Consider the following 20,298-nt stretch of genomic DNA (forward strand, 5'->3'; position numbering starts at 1 on the left):
TGTGGGATGGCTGTGCTGCCCTGCCCAGGAGCAGGGACTGTTGTGTCCTCTCCATCCAGTCTTTTTACTTCTTGAAATTGCTGAGTTATCTTCAACAAACTGGTACTGGAAAGATAAACTCACCAAATCCCACACATGCTCATCTCGATGGATTTTAATTAACCTTTTCCCTGCAGCCCTGCTCTGTAATCCAGGCTAATTGCTGCAGGGATTAAAGCCTGGCACTGCTGCTTGGCCAGACAGAGCAGAGTGTTCCTCCTGCCTGTGCTTCCAGCTGGGATCCATCGCCTCCTCCTCAGCCCTGCAAGGAGATAAACTGCCTCCATACCAAATATTTAATACTTTGCAGAGCTGCTGCTGCCACTTTCTTCCCCCTGACCTGTAGCTCTTGTTGGAGATAAATCAGTGTTCCTTCTGGAAGGACCTGTATGTGTTCAGGGAGTGCCAAAGCCATCTCCTCACTCTGTGCCCCTTTTTTTTGGTTTTGTGTTCATCTTCCCTGTGTTTGATTTCTGTATTACCTGTGTTAGTCCATTAAGGTGTCTGAGGTTTCAGGGATTGTTCCTGCTCAGGGAAGAGGCTGGGATGAGCCTTCCTTGCAGAAGACATGAACTCCAGTTTCTTTACACAGCAGAGAGATTTTCCTGCCCAGAGATCCAAGCCCTGCTCCCAGCCCGTGCTGCATCAGGCTCCTGCCTCAGCTGGCTTTGCCTGGTACCCACTGCCCTGTGCACGCAGAGCAGGGCTTGGCAAACCCCATCCTGGCACGGCTCTGCCTTGCTCAGAGTCAGCTGAAGAGAAGCCTGCATGCTTCTCATTTTCTCTCCTTTGGTATTATTAATTCCAACCAGATTTTGTCAGCTCTCTAGCAGGAAAATAACCCCTCCGTGCCACGAACCACAGCTCGTGCAGTGTCACGTAGGGCTCTGGGTCCTGCTGCCAGCACCTGCACCAGGGGCAGTGTGACCTTCACAGAGCTGCTCCTCCTGGCCCTGGCAGCAGCTCCTGCTGCTCCCCAGTCCCTATTCCTGGCTGCCTCCCTCACTGGTGAGCCTCAGGCACGCCTGGAGATGCTGCCACTGCCCGGGTGGGCAGGTTTGGTGGCTCTGTCCCCTCGCTGCCCCTGGGGACAGTTTTGTTTGGGTCACACCATGGTGCAGGGTGTCCCAAAAATCTCCCTGGTGATGCAGAGGAGATCAGGATGGGGTGGGTTACGTGGGGGTGATGGCAGGGAAGGTGATGGGTGATTCTACAGCCCAGGAGGGGGCTGGGGTGGGGACAACCCTCTGGAATCACGGAGATTTAGAGGGTGAAAAGTACAAAAGGGGAAGAGGAGACACGGCGAGAGGAGATGTAAAATTACCGAGTGTGAGTAATGGGGTGAAAGCAAGAAGTTTACTCAACACATCACTAAGTTTCTTGGACAGTAAATTCTCTACGGTTTCAGATTAGAGTTGAAGGGAAGCAGTGGAATAGTCATTTAAATTCAGACTAAAAAACTTTATTGTGCTACATAAAACCTTCCCAAACCCCAGTTTTCCTGTTCTGGAGCTGAATAGAGCCAGTTCTGTGTATTAATAGCTAATCCTGGCCACAGAGATGAGTGGGGAGTGCCTCAGGGGCTCTAGGGCTCTGCAGTATCCCAAGTGTGTGCAGAGGAAAATGATTTAATCAGAATTAGGTTGCTTTGACCAGCTTCTCAGACTTGTGCCATCACATTTTTCCCTTCTAAAAGCCACTTTGGCTTTGGCACACTCTTCAGAGAGCATCACTCAAAGCTTATGTTTCACCTCAAAAATCTGTTAATTTTCCTTTCTTTCGGTATTAAGTGTCTTGGAAAAAAACAGGAAGAAAAACCTCCTAAAAGGCTCAATCCACTGAATAAAGCAAAGGGCTGGAATTACAGAAATGAGCATTTTGCTGGGTTGGTGGAGACCACAGCTGCAGTGGGAGCTCTGCAGGAGGAGCCCAGCATGGCCAGTGCAGCAGGACACCCCAAGAAAAGCTTGGGGATTCCCTGGGTATCCCTGGGCCAGGAGGAGTTTTTATGATCTTTAGCTTTTAATGTTTTAAGCCTTGCTAAGAAAAGTGTTCTGGGGAAAGGGTGATTTTCCTGTATCACTGCAGAGCTCAGAGACACCGACTCAAGCAGGCGTCACCTTTCCCACTCTGCTTCCCGTTCCATCCCTGACCCGGACCTTCCCTTGCTGCTGGCTGATTTTCTTGGCAGTTAATCTGATGAACGTCAAATTTGGCTCAGTCAAGGCTGTGTTGCTCCTTTTTGGGTTTTTTGTGCCCTTTGCCTGCCCAGTGGAGCAGAGCTGTGTTGGGGCGCGGGGCCGGGCACGTTCCTGCACCTCTGGCGTGCGAGGACACGGCCAGGCCCCCGCCCTGCCGTGATTCACTCAGGAAATGTTTCTTTATCTTCTTAGTAACAGTCATGGATGGGACGGAGATGGGAACTCAGCTCGTCTCCCCGGCTGGGAGGGGCGTGGGTGAGCTGGAGGTGCAGAGAGTGCAGAGAAAAACACGAGGAGACCCAAAGCTGCTGAAGTTTTTCTCTTCACAGGGAAGGGAATGGCTGGTTGGGTGCTTTGGTGTTCCTGTGGGTGGGATCTGGTTCCCCTCTGATCCTTTCTAGTCTGAAAGGTCGTGTAGGTGCCCACCTTTGCACACCTGTGCACACCCATGAATGGCAGGAATTAAGGATCTCTGCAGCTCAGCCCACATCATCTCCATGTTTCTGATTATGGCACAGGAAAAAATCTGCCTCAGAAACTTAAAATTTCCTTTGACATGCAAGGAAGTGTAAAATACGAATTCATCCAGTATCTTGGAGTCAGTGGGAACGGTGATCATTGTCAGTGATCAGATGAGGATGGTTTGTGCTGACTGACAAATAAGATTGGTTTTTGCTCCCTGGGTTTGTCCCTGGAATTTCACAAGTAGCTTGACTGACTGAACATAACAAAATGGCCAATCTTGTTCCCTTCATTCCTCAGATCCAGACTCGGGCATCAGAGGGTAAATATTCCTGAGCTCAGACACCCTCCACCCCACTCCTCTGAGTTTTTGCCCACTTCTCCTTTGTTTTTTTTGCAGATGTTGACGAGTGCCAGGTGCACAACGGGGGCTGCCAGCACCGCTGTGTGAACACCCTGGGCTCCTACTACTGCGAGTGCCAGCCCGGCTTCCGCCTGCACACGGACGGCAGGACCTGCCTGGGTAAGGCTCCCCTGGAAACTCCTTGGGAATTCCCTCTCTTGTTCTTTGCAGCCCTTTTCCTACCAGCAAACCCGTGGCGGTGTGCAGAAAACCTTGATTTCCTCACTCCCACCCGTCCTCTGTGCCTGGAATATGAAATAATGCTGATGGGTTGGGTGTTGTTCTTGTCCCTGTGTCTCTCCTCATAGTTTCTGTCCCTGGGTTTGAAACATTTGCTGTTCTTCTGTGTACAACTGGGGCTGCTTTGCTGTCCCTGAGTTTATTCTGGATCAGGAGAAGTAACTCCCAAGTGCTTTGGTGCCTCTGCTTTTGATTCAGGACAGATCAGATATGGCATTCTCAGAACAGATACATAAATAAAATTATGAGAAATTTTCAAGTCAGGCTTTGTTTTGACCTCAATATTTCCCCAGCCCATGCTGTAGGCAGCAGGTGTGACATACAAGTGACAATAAACGTGGCTGTGTGGGGAACTGTGGCCATAATAATCCCAAACCTTCTTCTCTGGGATGCTGGTCATGCATCCTCTTGGATGGTGCTTGTCCAGACATCACCATCCAGGCACCAGCTTTGCCCTGCAGCTGATTTTGGGGCCAATTCCTTGAAATGTTGTTGTCTGCCTGCCCCAAACTGGAGGCTCGGAGTGGAACTCAGAGTGTGCCTCCAGCATCTCTGGCTGTTTTAATTAAGGCACTTCTCCCCCACAGCTTCATTTGACACATTTTTGCGTTATTTGAGGGATATTTTCATTCAAGTGGAAAGAATTCCCGGGCTATGGCGTTTTCAGAGACCATTTGCTGGGTTTTCTCAGAACACAGTCACACTCCAGAGCCTGCTGTGTGCTCCAGTTGGGAATGGTGATGTGAGCAGGAAAAACCCACCCAGGGAGGCTGTACCCGCCGTGCCCAGCCCTGCATGGATGCACATCTGGCCACAGCTGGCTCCAGTGCATAATGACACCCAAACAAGTGAGGTTTAAGGTGCAAGATCCCCATATTTCCCTGGATAAATCCATCAGGAAAAGGACGGCAAAGGAGGGACAAGCTGCTGCTCCAGCACTGAATCCAGCACTCGTGTGGGGGTGACAGGCTGCTGCTGCTCACATGGGAGTGTGCTGTGGTCTGTCATCTCCTTGTTGTCTCTGGAATCAGCTGCTCCTTTCTTGTGGTGTGCAGCGATCCCGCAGCCGCCTCTGAGCAAACTGGGGCAGGCTGACATCGGCTCCCGGCAGCCCCAGCCCCAGGAGGTGGGACAGTTCTCAGGGAAAGCACAAACCTGATCGCTCTAGGGAGGAATCTCTTCTTTGAGAGGGATTTCCATCATTTTCTTTCTGTCTCCAGCCTTCCCTGCTGGTGGAGCTGAGCATTCCAGGAGGATCCAGGCAGGGCTGCCCCGCTGCTGCTGCCTGTGCCCAGAGCTGCAAATCTGCTTTGCATTAAACTTGGGAGCAAGTATTTGCCATGATGTGCAGTGCTGGAATTCATCTGCAGAGAGTGAGGGGTCTCTGTTCATGAAATCTGATCCATAGGAGTGAGTGGGGCAGTTCCTGAAGCTCGGGAGAGGAACCTGCAGGATCTGCAGAGAGTTTGTGGTGCTGGTACCCCTGGGATCCAGAGCACCCAGGAAAGCAAAGCAGATCAGGCAGGGCAGATCAAAACCTCTTCCTGCATAATTATCTAATAATGTTTCTAAAATATCAACAGAGTGGGATCTAAAATGGGGCTTTCTCATTTCAGGACTGGTGGCTTTTTATCTTTACACATTTGTGCCTGTCGATGTGTCTGTCACACCTTCACTGAGCTCTGTACTAACACATTAAACCAGATGTGAGAGGGGTGGAACATCTTTTCCTTACCAAAGCTCAGAACAGAGCACAGCTCAGAGGTGACTTCTGTGCTGGTGTTTGTGGCTGTCCTGTTGCAGCCACAGACACCAGGTTGTGTTGTGGTCTGTTCTGAGGGATTTGGGGTAACTGCTCAAAGCTGTTTTTCTCTTCAAGCTGGGATATCCTCTCATTTTCTGTAGAGATTGTGTGCTGTTAAAACACAAAATATTGCCACTAGATTTAGGGAATAGGCCAGGAATGAAAGGAACTAGAGACAGTGAGCATCCCTCCATCCCTCCATCCCTCCATCCCTCCATCCCTCCATCCCTCCATCCCTCCATCCCTCCATCCCTCCATCCCTCCATCCCTCCATCCCTCCATCCCTCCATCCCTCCATCCCTCCATCCCTCCATCCCTCCACCCCTCCATCCCTCCATCCCTCCATCCCTCCATCCCTCCATCCCTCCATCCCTCCTTGTCCTTCTGCTCAGGGATGCTCACAGCTCCACTCTGGGACATGCACAAATTTGGGCTGTGGGAAGATCCTGACAGACCCAGCAGAGTGTTCTGGAGGCAGAAAGAGGCCTCTGCAGTCACGTTTCTAGTTAAGGGCTGTCAAATCACTGCCCTGATTCTTTGGATGCTTTCTGGTCCCCACAAAAGCCACAAAGACTCCGATGATGGATCGAGAGCTCCAGAATTCCCCCACAATGCAGAATGCAAGGCCAAGGCAGCTTTCCAGGGTTAGCTGGTGCCTGGGGCTGTGACTCAGGAGAGCACAAAAATGGCTCAAAACCCCTTCCTGTGCCCAGCTCCCAGCCACTGATGCTCTGCAGCTCCCTTGTGCAGGATCCTTTTGTTGTGTCTTTGTTCAAGCCGCAGCGGAGCGAGGGAGAAAAGGAGCAGCCGAACAAAGAGAGGCCTTGGGCGTCCTGAAATCACCTCTTGTTTTATCAGAACCACATGGGCAGGAGGCAGGAAGCATCTCCAGGTCCTTCTCCACTGTCTCAGCAGAGGGATGCAGGCCAGGCAGAGGGGTTTGATGGGAGCCAATTGCTTTTGTTGGCCCGTGGAGCGGAGGGATGGTCTGGATTAACACACAACATGTTTCTGGAAGTTGTCTGAGGTTAGGATAAATCAGTTTGGGATTACATGATGGATCCCTGTTTATATTAGGGGAACTTCAAATGGAGGGATCTCGGTGATAGGGGTGATATCATGAGCAGAAGGACCGTGCCAGGAGGTTTGTGTGGGCTGTGCATGTGCAGGGAGTCAGCGACCACGTGTGCTCGGTGGGGCTTTTCATTTTGCAGACAACTCGCACATTTTAGGGAATTTGACCTTTTCTTTGCCCAGTCACACATTTTTCAGCCTTTTCTTGGAGCTGATGGGGTTTGTGTGACGCTGCAGAAGGAACATCCTGCTCAGTTCTGGTTACAGCTGCTCACAGTCACTCTTAGGGCATCAGCTCGCTGCTTCTGGTGGCAAATCACTTGGATCTAAAGGAGAGGTGAGAGAAAGAGGAAAAGTGAGAAGAGAGAGGAAAAGTCAGCAGGGCAGCTGGCGGGTGCAGAGATCAGGTATTAAATCAACTCCTGTGTTACACTGCTGCTGCACACATCCACTTCCCGGGTGTAGTCAGCAGCAAAAACCTCCTTTCCATCCCTCTCCATCCAATTTCCAGGCCAGAGAGGGTCAGAATTTAGGAGCAGCATCTTCCAGCAGCACTGCACTCCCCTCAGACAGTGGGGCTGGAAGGAACCTCCCTCTCACAGACACTGAAATATCATCTGTGGAAAATCTGTCTGAGCTGTAATTACAAAAATCTGTGTGATGCACAGGATGACACTGGCCTTGGCAGCCTCGTCACAGAAATGTTAAGCTCGGCAAAGCATCTGGGAATGGAAATATTTTTAGAGTGGTTCTGTAAACAGAATAAAACCCCTGAGCAGTAATTAAAACAAGGCCAGCAGCAAGGTCTGCTGGCTGTGACTCCTTGAGGAGCCAGCTAAGGAGACCCAGCCTCACATGGGTCTCTCTTTCCTGAAATTTTGAGTGGATAACCCAGACTTTTGATTTTTTTCAATTGTCCTGTAGGAGTTTGCAAGGAGGCCGTTATTTAGACTTCAAATTCATCCACATAACTGCATCCTGGGAGGTTATTTTAGACATAAGATGCATTGGCTTGTTCCATGTTGGCCCAGTGCTTTTCCCAGATGAAGGAATGTTTTGGCAGGCAGCAGCATTGTTTGACTTATTTTCTTTTTTTATTTTTAAAAAAAAAAGCTTGCCAACAAGCACATTATTTATGGCTATTTTGGAATATATGTTATTAAACACTTAAATATATTGGAATATTTTTAAATGACCACCCATCTCTGCTAGAGTTTGAGCAGTGAAACTCTGACCCAGAGCTTTTCAGGAACGTTGAGTATTTCTGTCGTTTCCCTCCAAATGGATTTCAGGAAACAATGCCAGCACAACTAACATAAACCCCAAGTTCTTGCTCCAGCCTTATGTTTTGTATGGCAAAATCTCGACCCTGTCAAGCTGCTTTTATTCCCCTAAGTTTTTTATCTAATTAGAGGCATAAAATAAGAAGTTGAGTTTTTTTAACATTTGGAATGAGAGTGATCCACAGCTCTGCATTAAAGCTTCTTTTTTTTTTTTTTTTGCGGGGGAATGATGTGCAGAAAAAATGAACATATATAATTTTTTCCTTTATTTTTGTCCTGAGCCAAATATTTGTTTTCAGTAATGTACAAGAGCAAGGACCCAGCTTGCCTTGGGATTCAGAGGGGTGTTACAAGCAGAGACTTCTGCTGGCAGCTGCTTTCCAGGCTCTCGTGCTTCCAGAGCTCTGGGGGTTGTGGAGGGCACCGTGATCACCTGAAGGATCAGCCTGGGGAGAGATGGTTTTCATTAGAGATATTTTTAGCTTTCCTATAAGATTCTCCTGAGCCAGCACATTAGTTTATTCTGGAGTTTGAAAAATAGGTCAGAAATGTGTGAGCCTGCAGCTCATGGTTCTGCTCAGCTTATGGGAGCCAGGGCTGGGTTTCCATCCTGGACCAGGCCTGGGTTGAGCCATGTTCCACCAACCCAGTGGGTTGTGACACTTTGGTGGCCTCTAAGAGACAGAACAGAGTTTAAAGGCCATTTTCCCAATTCTCATAAGAGACACTTCTCTTTGGAGAAGCTCAGTGCATAAGGAGTTGTGTGGGTTAGCTCAGGAGACATCCAATGCTCCAGGAGAGGACTTGGATGGCTTTGGGGCCATGTCATTATCCCACCATGGCTTCCCTACCAGACTCCATGACTGCAGCTCCAGAAAGTCCTTCCCTGTTTTGTTTCCCAGCTCAAATTCCTCTTGGATCCAAGGCTGATGGTCCTGGAGAGCTGCAGTAAAAACAAAGCTCCTGACACTGCCCTGGCTGCTCTCAAGGTGCTCACATCCCAGTTAAACATCCCTCTCCTCTGCAGAGACATCCCAGATTACAGGAGGAGGCTGTTCCCAGGCTGATTAATGATAGCAGGCTTGTGAGGAGTCCACATGTTGGCTCAGGGGTCTGTTTTGTGCCGTAGCCCAGGCAGAACCTTCTGTTTCCTGCCTCCTTGGAATCTGCCGGGCTCCTTGCGCAAGGCCACACAGAAATGCTGTGGCACGGCCAGGAACTCCAGTTTGGGAGCTCAATTCCCAGTCCTGCCTGTGCTGAGGATGAAATCAGAGCTCCTGCTGCTGTGTCTGTGTGTGCTCTGTCTGGGTGACCCTGCTGGTCACAGCATCAGGGACCCCACGTGCCCCAGGTTCCACACAGGAATCTCCCCGGCAGAGCCCTGAACTGGGGGTTGTTACACCTGGTCCAGGTGTGGACACACAGGATGCATCTTAAAACATTTTCCCCTGAGTGTTCCCAGAGCTGGCAGCACCTGCAAGGCCTTGCTCTGTGTGATCAGTGACTTCTGCACATCACAGAGCCAGAAACTCAGTTTTTGTTACAGGAAAGCCCGAATGTGCCTGAGCACAGCTCTCTGAGCAGCAATGGCTGGAGCCAGCTGTGCCACTGCACCTGCAGGGACTGTCCTGGAACAAAAGGATGGGAATTTCAGCAACAGCACAGCAGCCTGGCTGCTGACACGGCGCCCTTCGGAGAGGGCGGATGCCTGGCAGGAAACCTGCTTCCCTCCCGTGTAGGGCTGACAGGACCTGACCCAGCTCCCTGTGTCCTGGAATCACCTTCAGAGAGAGTGCTGGAGCCTCTTATGGTGGGGAAGAACCATTTTAAGTTCCTACCCAACCCTGTTGAGCTGATCTTGCCTTGAAAGAGCAGGGTGCCCACCTGGCACGGTGGTGGGTGGCCTCTCCTGTGCTGCCCACAGGCTTTTGCAGCAGCACCTCCCACTTCTCACCCTCTTTGCTCATCAAGTTGGCCATGAACTTGTCACTGAATGTGCTCCACTGTTAAATTCCCTGCTTTAAGTGGGTGCAGCCTGCCCTGGTCCCGAGGTGCCCTTCACTGCTGCGGGTGCCACCCCTCTGTGCCAAACCTCGTGTCCCTCTGTGCCAAACCTTGTGTCCCTTTGTGCCAAACCTCGTGTCCCTTTGTGCCAAACCTTGTGTCCCTCTGTGCCAAACCTCGTGTCCCTCTGTGCCAAACCTCGTGTCCCTTTGTGCCAAACCTTGTGTCCCTCTGTGCCAAACCTCGTGTCCCTCTGTGCCAAACCTTGTGTCCCTCTGTGCCAAACCTCGTGTCCCTTTGGGCCAAACCTCGTGTCCCTCTGTGCCAAACCTCGTGTCCCTCTGTGCCAAACCTCGTGTCCCTTTGCCTCGCAGCCCTGAACTCGTGTGCCCTGAACAACGGTGGCTGTGAGCACGACTGTGTGCAGGTGACGCTGGCCCAGCACCGCTGCCAGTGCTGGCACAACCACCAGCTGCACGAGGATGGCAAACGCTGCGTCTGTGAGTGCCTGGAGGAGCCGCGGGTTCCAGCTGGGAGCTGCGGGGTGGGGATGCTCAGAGATCCAGCACATCAGACTGGGGGATTTCCAGTAAAAACTCTGTGTGTTTTGTTGCCATGGATGTATCCTGTGGCTTATTCCAAGGGATGGGAAGAGCTGGAGGAGTGTAGCCAATGAAAATGGAGTTGTGTGAAGGCACAGGCTGCTGTGGGACTGGAGGGACAGCAGAGTGTGGCAGCGGGGTGGGATCCTGTCCCTCTATCTGACCTGCTCCTGCCTCAGGAGGGAGAGAAGCTGAAGGGGACAGAACACAAGGTTGTTGTCATTCATAGCAGTTGGCATTCGAAAGGCAGGAAGGAGGGAAGTCCTGAGCTGTGAGGTTGCTACGACAAAAGGAACAACTGGGATATTACAAACGCAGCAGTCAGGGGGGTTTGGAGCATCTGTGCCAGTCCTGGGGCAGGCCAGAGATTGGCAAACCTCGGGTAGGAGCACTTGGAGCAAATTGCCAGCACTCGCTCTGTAATTTCTGCAGAGAGATGTGCCTGTGCCAAGCTTCTGCTGCAAGAGTTTCACCCAGCTTAATGCCAGCCTTTTGCAGGGTCTCACACCGTGTAAATCCTCCCGAGCGGGTGGAGCAGGGATTTTCCTGCCTGGTGTATTGTGAAGGCCTTGCTTGTAGCTGCTGGGCACAGCTAAAGCAGGCCAGGAGAGCAGGAACAGAGGAACCCTCCGAGGTCCCGAATACCGTACATTAAATATCTTTCCAAGTTGAATAGTATGAGTTGGACCAACCAATCTAATACAAGATAACAACATTTACATACAGCCAATAGAGATGTCCCATTACCTAAGGCAAGCAGAAGGGGATTGTTTAATCAAGGGGGCTGGCCCTCAGCTTAGCACATCGTTGTTCACAAGCTGATGGCCCTGTACCCCACACCCTAAATCTCAAAGCTTGCTTTCATTTCTATCTCGCTGGTTGAACTCAGACTCCCAGAATCTAAACCACCATATTTGCAAGGTCTTTCTACTTCATCCTTCCCAACACCGGGCTCTGTGCTCTGCCTGCAGTGAGGAACCCGTGCGCCGACAGGAACGGGGGCTGCATGCAGCGCTGCCACAGCCACCGCGGCCGCGCCCGCTGCGACTGCCACCCCGGCTACCAGCTGGCCCCCGATGGCAAGGCCTGCCAAGGTGAGTGCCCTGCAGGGCTCCCGAGGAGGAAAACCACCGTGTGTCACAGAGGAGGGAGTGCTCAGTGTGCACAGGATGGAGGGAAGCACGTGCTTTGTCTTGGATGGCGTCTGTGCAAGAGCCCTGCTCAAGGGGTCTGCAGCACAGACAGCTGCCCCAGGGGGGTTAGGATGGACACTGGGGTGAAGTTCTTCCCTGAAAGGGTGATCAGGCATTGGAATGGGCTGTACAAGGAGGTGGTGGCGTCACCATCTTTTATTCTTTATTTAAGAATGTGGCACTGAGTGCCATGGTCTGGTACAAGGTGGTTTTAGGTCACAGATTTGACTTGATGATCTCAAAGATCTTTTCCAGCCTAACTGATTGTGTGAATGCCCTGCTGTCATGTGATCCAATCTCCTGTCAAGCTTTACAGCAATCCCAAACTCTTAACTCTGTGTCTCTGTTGGTCTGGACCCCAGTGAAGAGTTCAGGGTGCAAGAAACCAGCACAGACCTCAAACATCACAACAACAGTGCCCTTGGAAGGACGTTTCAGCTTCAGCCTGCTTACCTGGTGGCTTTCTCCCTGTCCCAGATGTGAACGAGTGCCTGACGGGGCTGGCCATGTGTGCACACCAGTGCCTCAACACCCGGGGCTCCTTCAAGTGCACCTGTAACCCGGGCTACGAGCTGGGGGCGGATGGCAAGCGATGCTACCGTGAGTACCCAGCAGGGCACAGCACACCTGGGCTGCTGCAGGCACGTGTTGCTCACTGCCCTCTGGGAATCGCCAGTGGCAATCTCTGCTGAAGGATTTCACAAGCAGTTTTGGGGCTGTTTGCTCCCCCACCAGGATAAAAATCTTGGTCTGGTCTTTAAAATCCCGCTTTAGCTGGTTGAGGCGATTGATTTGGAGCCATTTGGCTTTGAATAGGCTGAGTTCTGCTCTTGGGGACTCTGCTGGACAGGCTCAGTCAGCTGCAGATGTGTCACTGGAGGAATTGAGCCAGTGAAGGGATCACATCTGCTCCCATCAAGGAAAGAAATAAACTCTGATGCAGGAGTGAGCCGGGCTGTCCTCACGGCTTCGTGCAGCTGGTGCAGCCCAGCAAGGCCAGGCTGAGCCAGAGCCACCAGCCCCTCACAGATGAGAGCCACCCTGGCAGTCCCAGTGCTGGCAGCTGGTGTTACTGGGAGCTGGGAGGGTCCCCTTGAGCAGCTGCTGGAGCTTGGCAGGGTGTGAGGGCAAGGCTTTGCTTGGGTCTTGAAAGGCATCAAACAGAGCAATGTGGGGCACCAGGATGGTGACATGAGATTTAAGAGCCTAAGAATGAGCACAGCTTTCTTCCTATGGGCCCAGGCACTCTGACACCATAACCACTGACATTGCCCTGGGGTCAGCCAAGCAGCCTTTCCACATTAAAGGTGTTTCTCCCTGCCCTTCCTAGCACGTTTCTTTTAAGCAAAACCCTGTTTGTGCTGCTTTAATAAGAAAAGGGGAGGGAGGGATGACAGTCATGCTGTGAAATCTGGAAAAAGCCTTTCACTGTAGCAGAGATTTTGTTTTTGACAAGCACAGATCCATTGGGAAGCATCAAGCTCTCTTTCTTTCATCCTCCTTGGGCCTGAATACATGAAAAACTCAGTGTTCTTGAAGGCAGAAATTGTTTTCCCGAGGTTCAGGACTGAGTCAAAGCTCCATGAAACAAGTTCCTTTTAGTTTAAAAAAGCTTAATTAACTAGACAAGTTTACAGAAACCTTGCCAAGCCTGGATGATCTATGGCTGCAATTGATGTTTGTGCCGACCACTTTTGACATGTCAGGAGCTAACGATTCTCGCTGTAGGCATCTGGATGTTTCCCTACTTAGCCGTGTTCTGCTGCTCCCATTTCTCCCTGGCACCAGGACAGCTCTGCTCTGAGGCTGAGCCAACTTTTGGTTGGCAGCACACGCTGCTGCTTGGCAGGAGTGGGAGCAGCTTCATCCGCAGCCTGTTCATCCCAGAGATTGTCCAGAGCCTGCTCCACGACCCTGTCCCTAAGAGGCTGCGTGGGATCCAGAGGTTTTGCTTTTTATACCCCACTTCCCAGCCCAGCAGTGGCCTCTGTGCTGAGCTATTTCCATCCTTTCCCACTGCAGATCCCCCTCTTGCAGCAGGGATGCAGTGCCAGGAGCTGGTGGGGGCAGGCAGGGGTGGGTGCAGATGTGTCCCACAGGATCCTAACCAGGCTGCCTTTTCCAGGGATAGAGATGGAGATTGTGAATAGCTGTGAGACCAACAATGGGGGCTGTTCCCACGTGTGCCACCACACCAGCTCTGGCCCGGTCTGCACCTGTAACTTTGGCTTTCGGCTGGAAGAAGATCAGAAGTCCTGCACAGGTAAGGGCTAGGAAAAGGCCAAGCCTTGATCTCCAAGCACATTCCAGGTAATGGTGAGGATCCCTCTGGGGATCTTAGGTCAGGATCCCTCTTGGCTGCTGGGTATGTGCAGCTCAAACAGGCTACAGAGGATAGAAATGATGGAAAGTGAGAGCAGATGCATTATTGCTCTGCTCAAAGACATCCCCAAACTCCCCTCAAGATACACTTGGACAGCACTCATGACTTGGACAGCAATTATGCTTTCTAAACTAATTAGTTTTGTTTTTTAACTGCCTTAAGCAGGAGTCAGTCAGGTGGAATTGCCCTGCTTGTAAGGACACCAAGCCTGTAACCACAATCCCCAATCTCAATGAGCTTCCCTCGAGGACTCAGGATTCCTCCCTCCATGGGGAGGATGATTGTTAACACAAAGCTCCCTGATTTCAAGAGCAACTCCAGAATCCTGGCTCAGCCTTTGGCAGCCCATCAATAAAATCTCACCAGAACTGTCCCGGGAGCAGTTAAGCAGTTCCTGTCACCACTCTGCCGTGCATTAACACCCTTTGTTTCTCATTTAGATATCAACGAGTGTGACACCGGTTCTCACTGTTGTCAGCAAGACTGTTACAACTACCCTGGGGGCTACGAGTGCTCCTGCCACGCCGGGTACAGGCTGGGCACCGACGGCTGTGGCTGTGATGGTGAGTGCCAGCATCTCTCTGTGCTCCAGGCAGAGCCAGGGACACTCAGGGAATAGGTCCCTCCACTTCTAATTTCCCTGTTGTCACTCTCCTCGGTTTGTTCAGTGTTGGGCAGCTCAGTTCTAACCCCCACGCTAAGCCCAGCCCAACTGGAGAGGGACAAGGGGATTTTTGAACACATCAAGGTCAGGCTGGGCTAACTCAGAGTGAGCTGGCCCAGGCTTGACCCCGTTAATTCACAACAAAAATTTGATTTTCAACTTCAGAGGGCAATGCTGCCCATCACTTTCACCCAGGGGATAAAGACAAATAACAATGTCTGTATAAAACACAGCCAAGACAATGACTCATGAAGTTTTTAATTAGGAGAACAAGAAATTGTCCTACCTGGTTATGAACAGCCAGGCTTTTCTTTCAGTTCCTCCCAGCTCCTACCAGTTTTCCTGCCAGCTTTCTGATGAGTCACCTTCTCAACAGAAAGAATGTGGGGAAAAATCCCCCTGTTAATTGTTCTCACTTCCAAAGCTCTCAACAACATTTCCCAGGGGAAGGAGCCAAACACACCCACCTGTTCCTACACAATTAATAATGCATGGGAACTGAAGCCCAACACATTTTCTGTTGAAACACAGGCATCCCGAATCCCTGAGGTGGTTTAACTCCATTTTTAGAGTTGATGGCTTCACATATTTAGCAGAGAGGATGCCACCAGCGTATTTTGGCCAGGCATGGCTGGTCCCCTGTCCCTGCTCCTGTCCCACTGGAGTGTCCCCTGTTTTGTAGATGTGGATGAGTGCTCTGCAAACAACGGTGGGTGTGAACACACGTGCCAGAACCAGCCAGGGTCGTTCCAGTGTGGCTGTGACATTGGGCACAAGCTGGACGAAGACAGAAGGAGCTGCATCCGTAAGTGCCTTGTCCAAACTGCCTCAGGCTGGGCAGTGGGTGCCTCCTCTGCCTCCTGTCCGAGCCAGGACCACACAGACTGCAGCTCCCCAGCCCTGCACCTCACCTCTTTCAACTCCTTCACAGCACCTGAGCTGTGGCAGGGCGTCACCCCAGCCCTGGGAAGCTCTCCCAGACAGGAGCAGTCCTGTTTCAGCCTGGATCACAGCACTGTCCAAAGAAGTGCAGGGAGTTCTGGCACAGCTACACCTCCAACAGCTACAGAGCCTGCAGCGGTGGCTCCACGTTAAACACAGAGCCAGAGCCCCTTCCACAGTCACCAGCCTCTACAGCTTTTCCTTATGAGAAATAATAGATTATTTATTTAAAGCAATACAGAAATATTGAGGTCACAGACCTGACCTGGGCCCACTCCAGCCAAAAAATCCCTGAACAAAGCACCTGGGAGAGCTTTAGAGGTGCCAGAACAGGGCGAGATCAGTGCTGCAGACCCAAGACCCGCACAGAGTTCTGGTTTCCTTTGCTGCTGCAGGGGTCCCGCCCTGCTGTTCACCTCCCAGGGACCTTGTGTCCTTCCCCACTGTGACTCTGTCCCCTCTGTCCCTGCTCCCCCAGCCACAGAGGACACGGTGGAGGCCCTGGACGGCCGGCGCCCCGTCATCCGCCCCATCCCGCACGAGGCCGTCCTGCGGGATGAGTTCACCCAGCTCTTCAACGATGACTACGAGGAGGAGGAGGAGGAGCTGGAGGCACGAGGGGAGCACACGCTGTCGGAGAAATTCGGTGGGTATTTTGCAGCATGCTTTGCTGGGAGCCCTTCAGGAGTGATGGCACAGCCTGGGTTCATTTGCTTGGTGGACACTGAGTGCCTTTTCTGTGCTCAGCCCTGCTGCAGCCTCTGCAGTTTCCCTTTCCAAACTCCCCAGGATGCTGCAGCAGGTTCTCACCCATGGTTCCTCTCGTTGCAGTCTGCCTGGAGCACACATTTGGCCCCGACTGCAGCCTGACATGCGACGACTGCAAGAACGGAGCCACCTGCACCGCTGAGAGCGGCGGCTGCCTCTGCGCGGCCGGCTGGACTGGCACACTCTGCAACCAGAGTGAGTGGCAGCTCTGCCCTCTGCTCCGGGGTGTGCAGGGCCTGCAGCCCTGCCAGGCTGAGCCTCACCTCCCTCTCCCTCCCCAGCTTGCCCTGCCGGCACCTTCGGCAGCAACTGCAGCCAGAGCTGCCAGTGCCAGAACGGTGGCACCTGTGACCCTGCCACCGGCGCCTGCCGCTGCCCGCCCGGAGTGGCCGGAGAGCTCTGCCAGGACGGTGAGTCCGGCGTCCCCTCACCCTCTGTGCAGGGCTGGGGGCCATCCCTGTCCTCCTCCCTCCTGGTGTCAGTGTCCCAGCGCTGTGAGGACTGGTGCCATCAGTGGGTGAAGGGCTGTTCTGGCCATCGCTGGTGCTCGGTGATGTCCCAGGTGTGCATATCTGGAGTGGTTCCTCTGGGGTGCCCTGCACTGGTCCTTTTGTAGCTTTGAAACGTGTTTTTCTTCATGAGTGCTGGAAGAGTTTTACCCAGCTTAATGCCAGCTTTTTGCAGGGTCTCACACCGTGTAAATCCTCCTGAACGGAACACAAAAAATAACAAAATGAAACATGAAACATCCAGCAGCATCTTTCAGCTCTCCTGTTGAGCCATCCCAGTGAGAGAGGCTCAAACACATTCCTGCTCCGTCTGATTCCATCAGCCACCGAGTCTTGTGTGAAAAAATGTCATTTTAAAAAGCAAAAAGGAGCGGTAAATGGCACTCTCCCCCCACAAAACAGCGCTCCAGGTGTTCTGTCTTGTCTTTGCACTCAAAGATCTTTGCAGACCCTGTTGACTGCTCATCCCTGACTGGAGGCAGAGATCTCTGTTTCATGGGGCATTCAGTGGCAGACACAGGAAAGAATGTCAAACCCACAATTTCCATGGTTCATTTCCATGGAAAATGTGGAAGTATTTTCCACCCAAAGCATTGGAAAGCTGTGACAGCAGTAGTTACCCAAAGTACCCAAAGGAGGTGTCACTGCTGGTGGTGCTCATTTCTCACTCCCAAAGGGTTAAAATTTGGGAGACATAATTTGAAAACCAGAAAGAGGGAGAAAATCAGAGATTCAGACAAAAGGACTTCAGTCACATGTTGGGAGCATATGGGAGCTGTTACTGAAGCAGGAGAGTGAAGCAGAATGCAAATGAACACAAGAGATACCCCAGCCTCCTCTTTTGGTGGGGAGGAGGTGATTGAGGGGGACAGAGAGAAAACAGGAAGGTAGAATTAAAATAAACAATGCAGAATTGCTCTGTTGTCCCCGGGCTGCCATTTCCTCTGCTCCTCTGTTCATAGGGACAGGCACGTGCTGCTGGGCAGCTGCTGGCCAGAGCACTCTGCTGACACAGCCCATCTGCCATGTGCTTCCAATATCAGATCTTCAGCATAACAGAGAAAAAACAATCATTTTGTTCACTTAATAGTGCAAATATCCCTGTGGCTTTTCAACAGGAGCAGCCTCGTGGGTTGCTTTCTCACGGAGGACAGCCTTGACCTCTCGGGGCCCTGTGGGTGGCTTGTTTCTGTGCCAGCCAGCAGAGCTGCTGCTCACAGGGAGTGCAGAGCTGATGAGTGCCTTGGAGCACCACGATGAGTGGCAGCAAGTGGCATCCCCTGTGACACTGCACAGCTGATTTGGAGCTGGTGCAGGCAATCTCTCGGCTCTCCCCCTGCCTGCATCCCTCCCCTCCCTGCATCCCTGCCCTCACACAGCTCTGCTTCCTCAATTAAATCGACCTGCTGAAGCTGGCTCATCTTCCCAGGAATCCTCTCTCTGTCACTAGGGTGCCCCAAGGGGTTTTTCGGGAAGCACTGCAGGAAGAAGTGCAACTGTGCCAACCGGGGCCACTGCCATCGGATCTACGGCGCCTGCCTGTGCGATCCCGGCTTGTACGGCCGCTTCTGCCACCTGGGTACGCCCGTCCTCACCCTCACCCCTGGCTCCCAGCCCTGCTGGGTCTCTGACCAGCTCCTCCCTTTGCCTGCAGCATGCCCTAAGTGGGCGTTCGGGCCCGGCTGCTCCTCGGAGTGCCAGTGCCTGCAGCAGAACTCGCGGGACTGCGACGCCAGGGACGGCTCCTGCCGCTGCAAGCCCGGCTACCGCGGCCGGCGCTGCCAGGACGGTGAGTGGGGCACACGCCTGCACGTCCAGCTGGGCTGGGAAAGGCCTCTGAGGTCTTTTCTGTGACCCAACGATGTTGCATTCCCCAGGGAATGGTTTCTCCCCCCTCAGAGACCCCTAGAGCCTGTAACCACATAGTTTAACCCTTCCTCCCCTTTCTGACCCTACTGGCTGTGTTCCAATTATCTCTCCTTAGCAGAAGCCTAGGTAAGGCCCCACGTTGGGCACCAACTGAAATAAATCCCCCTGTGGCCCCTCCAATGTTCCAATGCTAGCTCAGACCTTAGAAGGCTTTAGAGGAATATTTCAGGGACAGGACAAAGGATCCAAAAGAGGCTCTTTCCCCTCTGGTAAACACCTGGAATAAATGTCTTGAACTACATCTGGGGGTCAGAGCCTCTTTTGGATCCTTTGTCCTGTCCCTGAAATATTCCTCTAAAGCCTTCTAAGGTCTGAGCTAGCATTGGAACATTGGAGGGGCTACAGGGGGATTTATTTCACAACACCACCTTGTCACCCAGACCATGGCACTGAGCACCACGTCCAGTCTCTCCTTAAAGCCCTCCAGGGACAGTGACTCCACCACGGCCCTGGGCAGCTCATTCCCACCTGAGCACCCTTTGTGAGGAACTTCTTCCATTGCCCAGCCCAAACCTCCCCGGCCCAGCTGGAGGCTGTGTGCTCTGTTCTGTTGCTGTCCCCTGGAGCAGAGCCCGACCCCCCCAGCTGCACCCTCCTGTCAGAGCTGTGGAGAGCGATGAGGTCTCTCCTGAGCCTCCTCTTCTCCAGGACAAACAACCCCAGCTCCCTCGGCTGCTCCTCGCAGGAATTGTGTCCCCTTCACCAGCCTCGTTGCCCTTCTCTGGGCACGCTCCAGCCCCTCCATGTCCTTCCTAAATTGGGGGGCCCAGAAATGGACACAGCACTCGAGGAGCAGCCTCACCACTGCCCTGCTCCTGCTGCCCACAGCATTCCTCATCCAGGCCAGGAGCCATTGGCCTTCTTGGCCACCTGGGCAGGCTGCTGGCTCATGTCCAGCCTGCTGTCCAGTAGTGCCCCTGGTCCTTTTCTGCCTGGCCACTGTCCAGCCTGCAGCACTGCAGGGGTTGTGGCCAAAGTGCAGGACCCAGCACTTGGTCTTGTTAAACCTCATATCCCTGGATTTGTCCCGTCTGTCCAGCTTGTCCAGGTGCCTCTGCAGAGCCCTCCCACCCTTCAGCAGATCCACACTCACACCCAGCTTGGTGTCATCTGGTTCTGTTCCTGTGAAGCACCTCCAGAGCATCCCCCTTCCTCCTCCCGTGGCCTCTTTTGCCCATTAATTTTCTCAGGGGAAAGCTCTGCTCTCTTTCCACCCTCCCAGCCTGTCTCACCTCTTGCTCACTCAGGAGCACACCGTGCTCACACTCAGCCACGTTCAGTGGTCACCAGGAGCTGGGTGGTGGCTGGGGACAGCTGTGACAGTGGCTGGTGGAGCTTGGAAGGGTGCTCAGCACCCAGGGTCAGGCTCTGCCAGAGGCAAGGAGTAATTTCAGAGCTTCTCTCTCTCTAATTATGGTTGTTCACAGCCTGTGACCCTGGGTATTACGGGGATGGCTGCAGGAAGAAGTGTAGCTGCTCTCCAGGAGTGCCCTGTGACCCTGTCACTGGGAAGTGTCACAAGGAGTGTCCCCCGGGCTACCACGGCGAGCACTGTGACCAAGGTAAGGCAGGGACACGCAGGGCAGCTCTGTGTGTGCTGGAAACTCACCAGTCCTCACAATTTTGCTTCACAAAGCAACACAAAAGCACTTCCAGAATCCCCTGAGAGCCCCAGCTCACTGCAGATGATCTGATGGTGGCCAGTAGAGACTTCAGGGGACACAGGAGCTGCCATCCACAGCTCTCTGAGATGCTGCCACCTCTTTAAAGTAGGAGAGTGAATTCCTTGTATAAATTC

The 20,298-nt window shown here is 52.6% G+C and overlaps 1 protein-coding gene across 2 annotated transcripts in view; it reads left to right on the forward strand.

The window, feature by feature from the left end:
• The window catches only part of MEGF6 (multiple EGF like domains 6), an 81,680-nt gene that overhangs the window by 46,816 nt on the left and 14,566 nt on the right, over positions 1–20,298 (forward strand). For both annotated transcript variants that reach the window (XM_063417291.1, XM_063417292.1), the window contains 13 exons: positions 3,103–3,225; positions 9,885–10,010; positions 11,084–11,206; positions 11,783–11,905; positions 13,431–13,568; positions 14,129–14,251; positions 15,035–15,157; positions 15,773–15,940; positions 16,126–16,257; positions 16,344–16,472; positions 18,022–18,150; positions 18,226–18,360; positions 19,928–20,062. In XM_063417291.1, coding sequence (XP_063273361.1) covers positions 3,103–3,225; positions 9,885–10,010; positions 11,084–11,206; positions 11,783–11,905; positions 13,431–13,568; positions 14,129–14,251; positions 15,035–15,157; positions 15,773–15,940; positions 16,126–16,257; positions 16,344–16,472; positions 18,022–18,150; positions 18,226–18,360; positions 19,928–20,062 — 1,707 coding nt within the window. The remainder of the gene's footprint in view (positions 1–3,102; positions 3,226–9,884; positions 10,011–11,083; positions 11,207–11,782; positions 11,906–13,430; positions 13,569–14,128; positions 14,252–15,034; positions 15,158–15,772; positions 15,941–16,125; positions 16,258–16,343; positions 16,473–18,021; positions 18,151–18,225; positions 18,361–19,927; positions 20,063–20,298) is intronic.

Source organism: Prinia subflava, chromosome 21, assembly GCF_021018805.1.
Source record: "Prinia subflava isolate CZ2003 ecotype Zambia chromosome 21, Cam_Psub_1.2, whole genome shotgun sequence".
Lineage (NCBI taxonomy): Eukaryota > Metazoa > Chordata > Aves > Passeriformes > Cisticolidae > Prinia > Prinia subflava.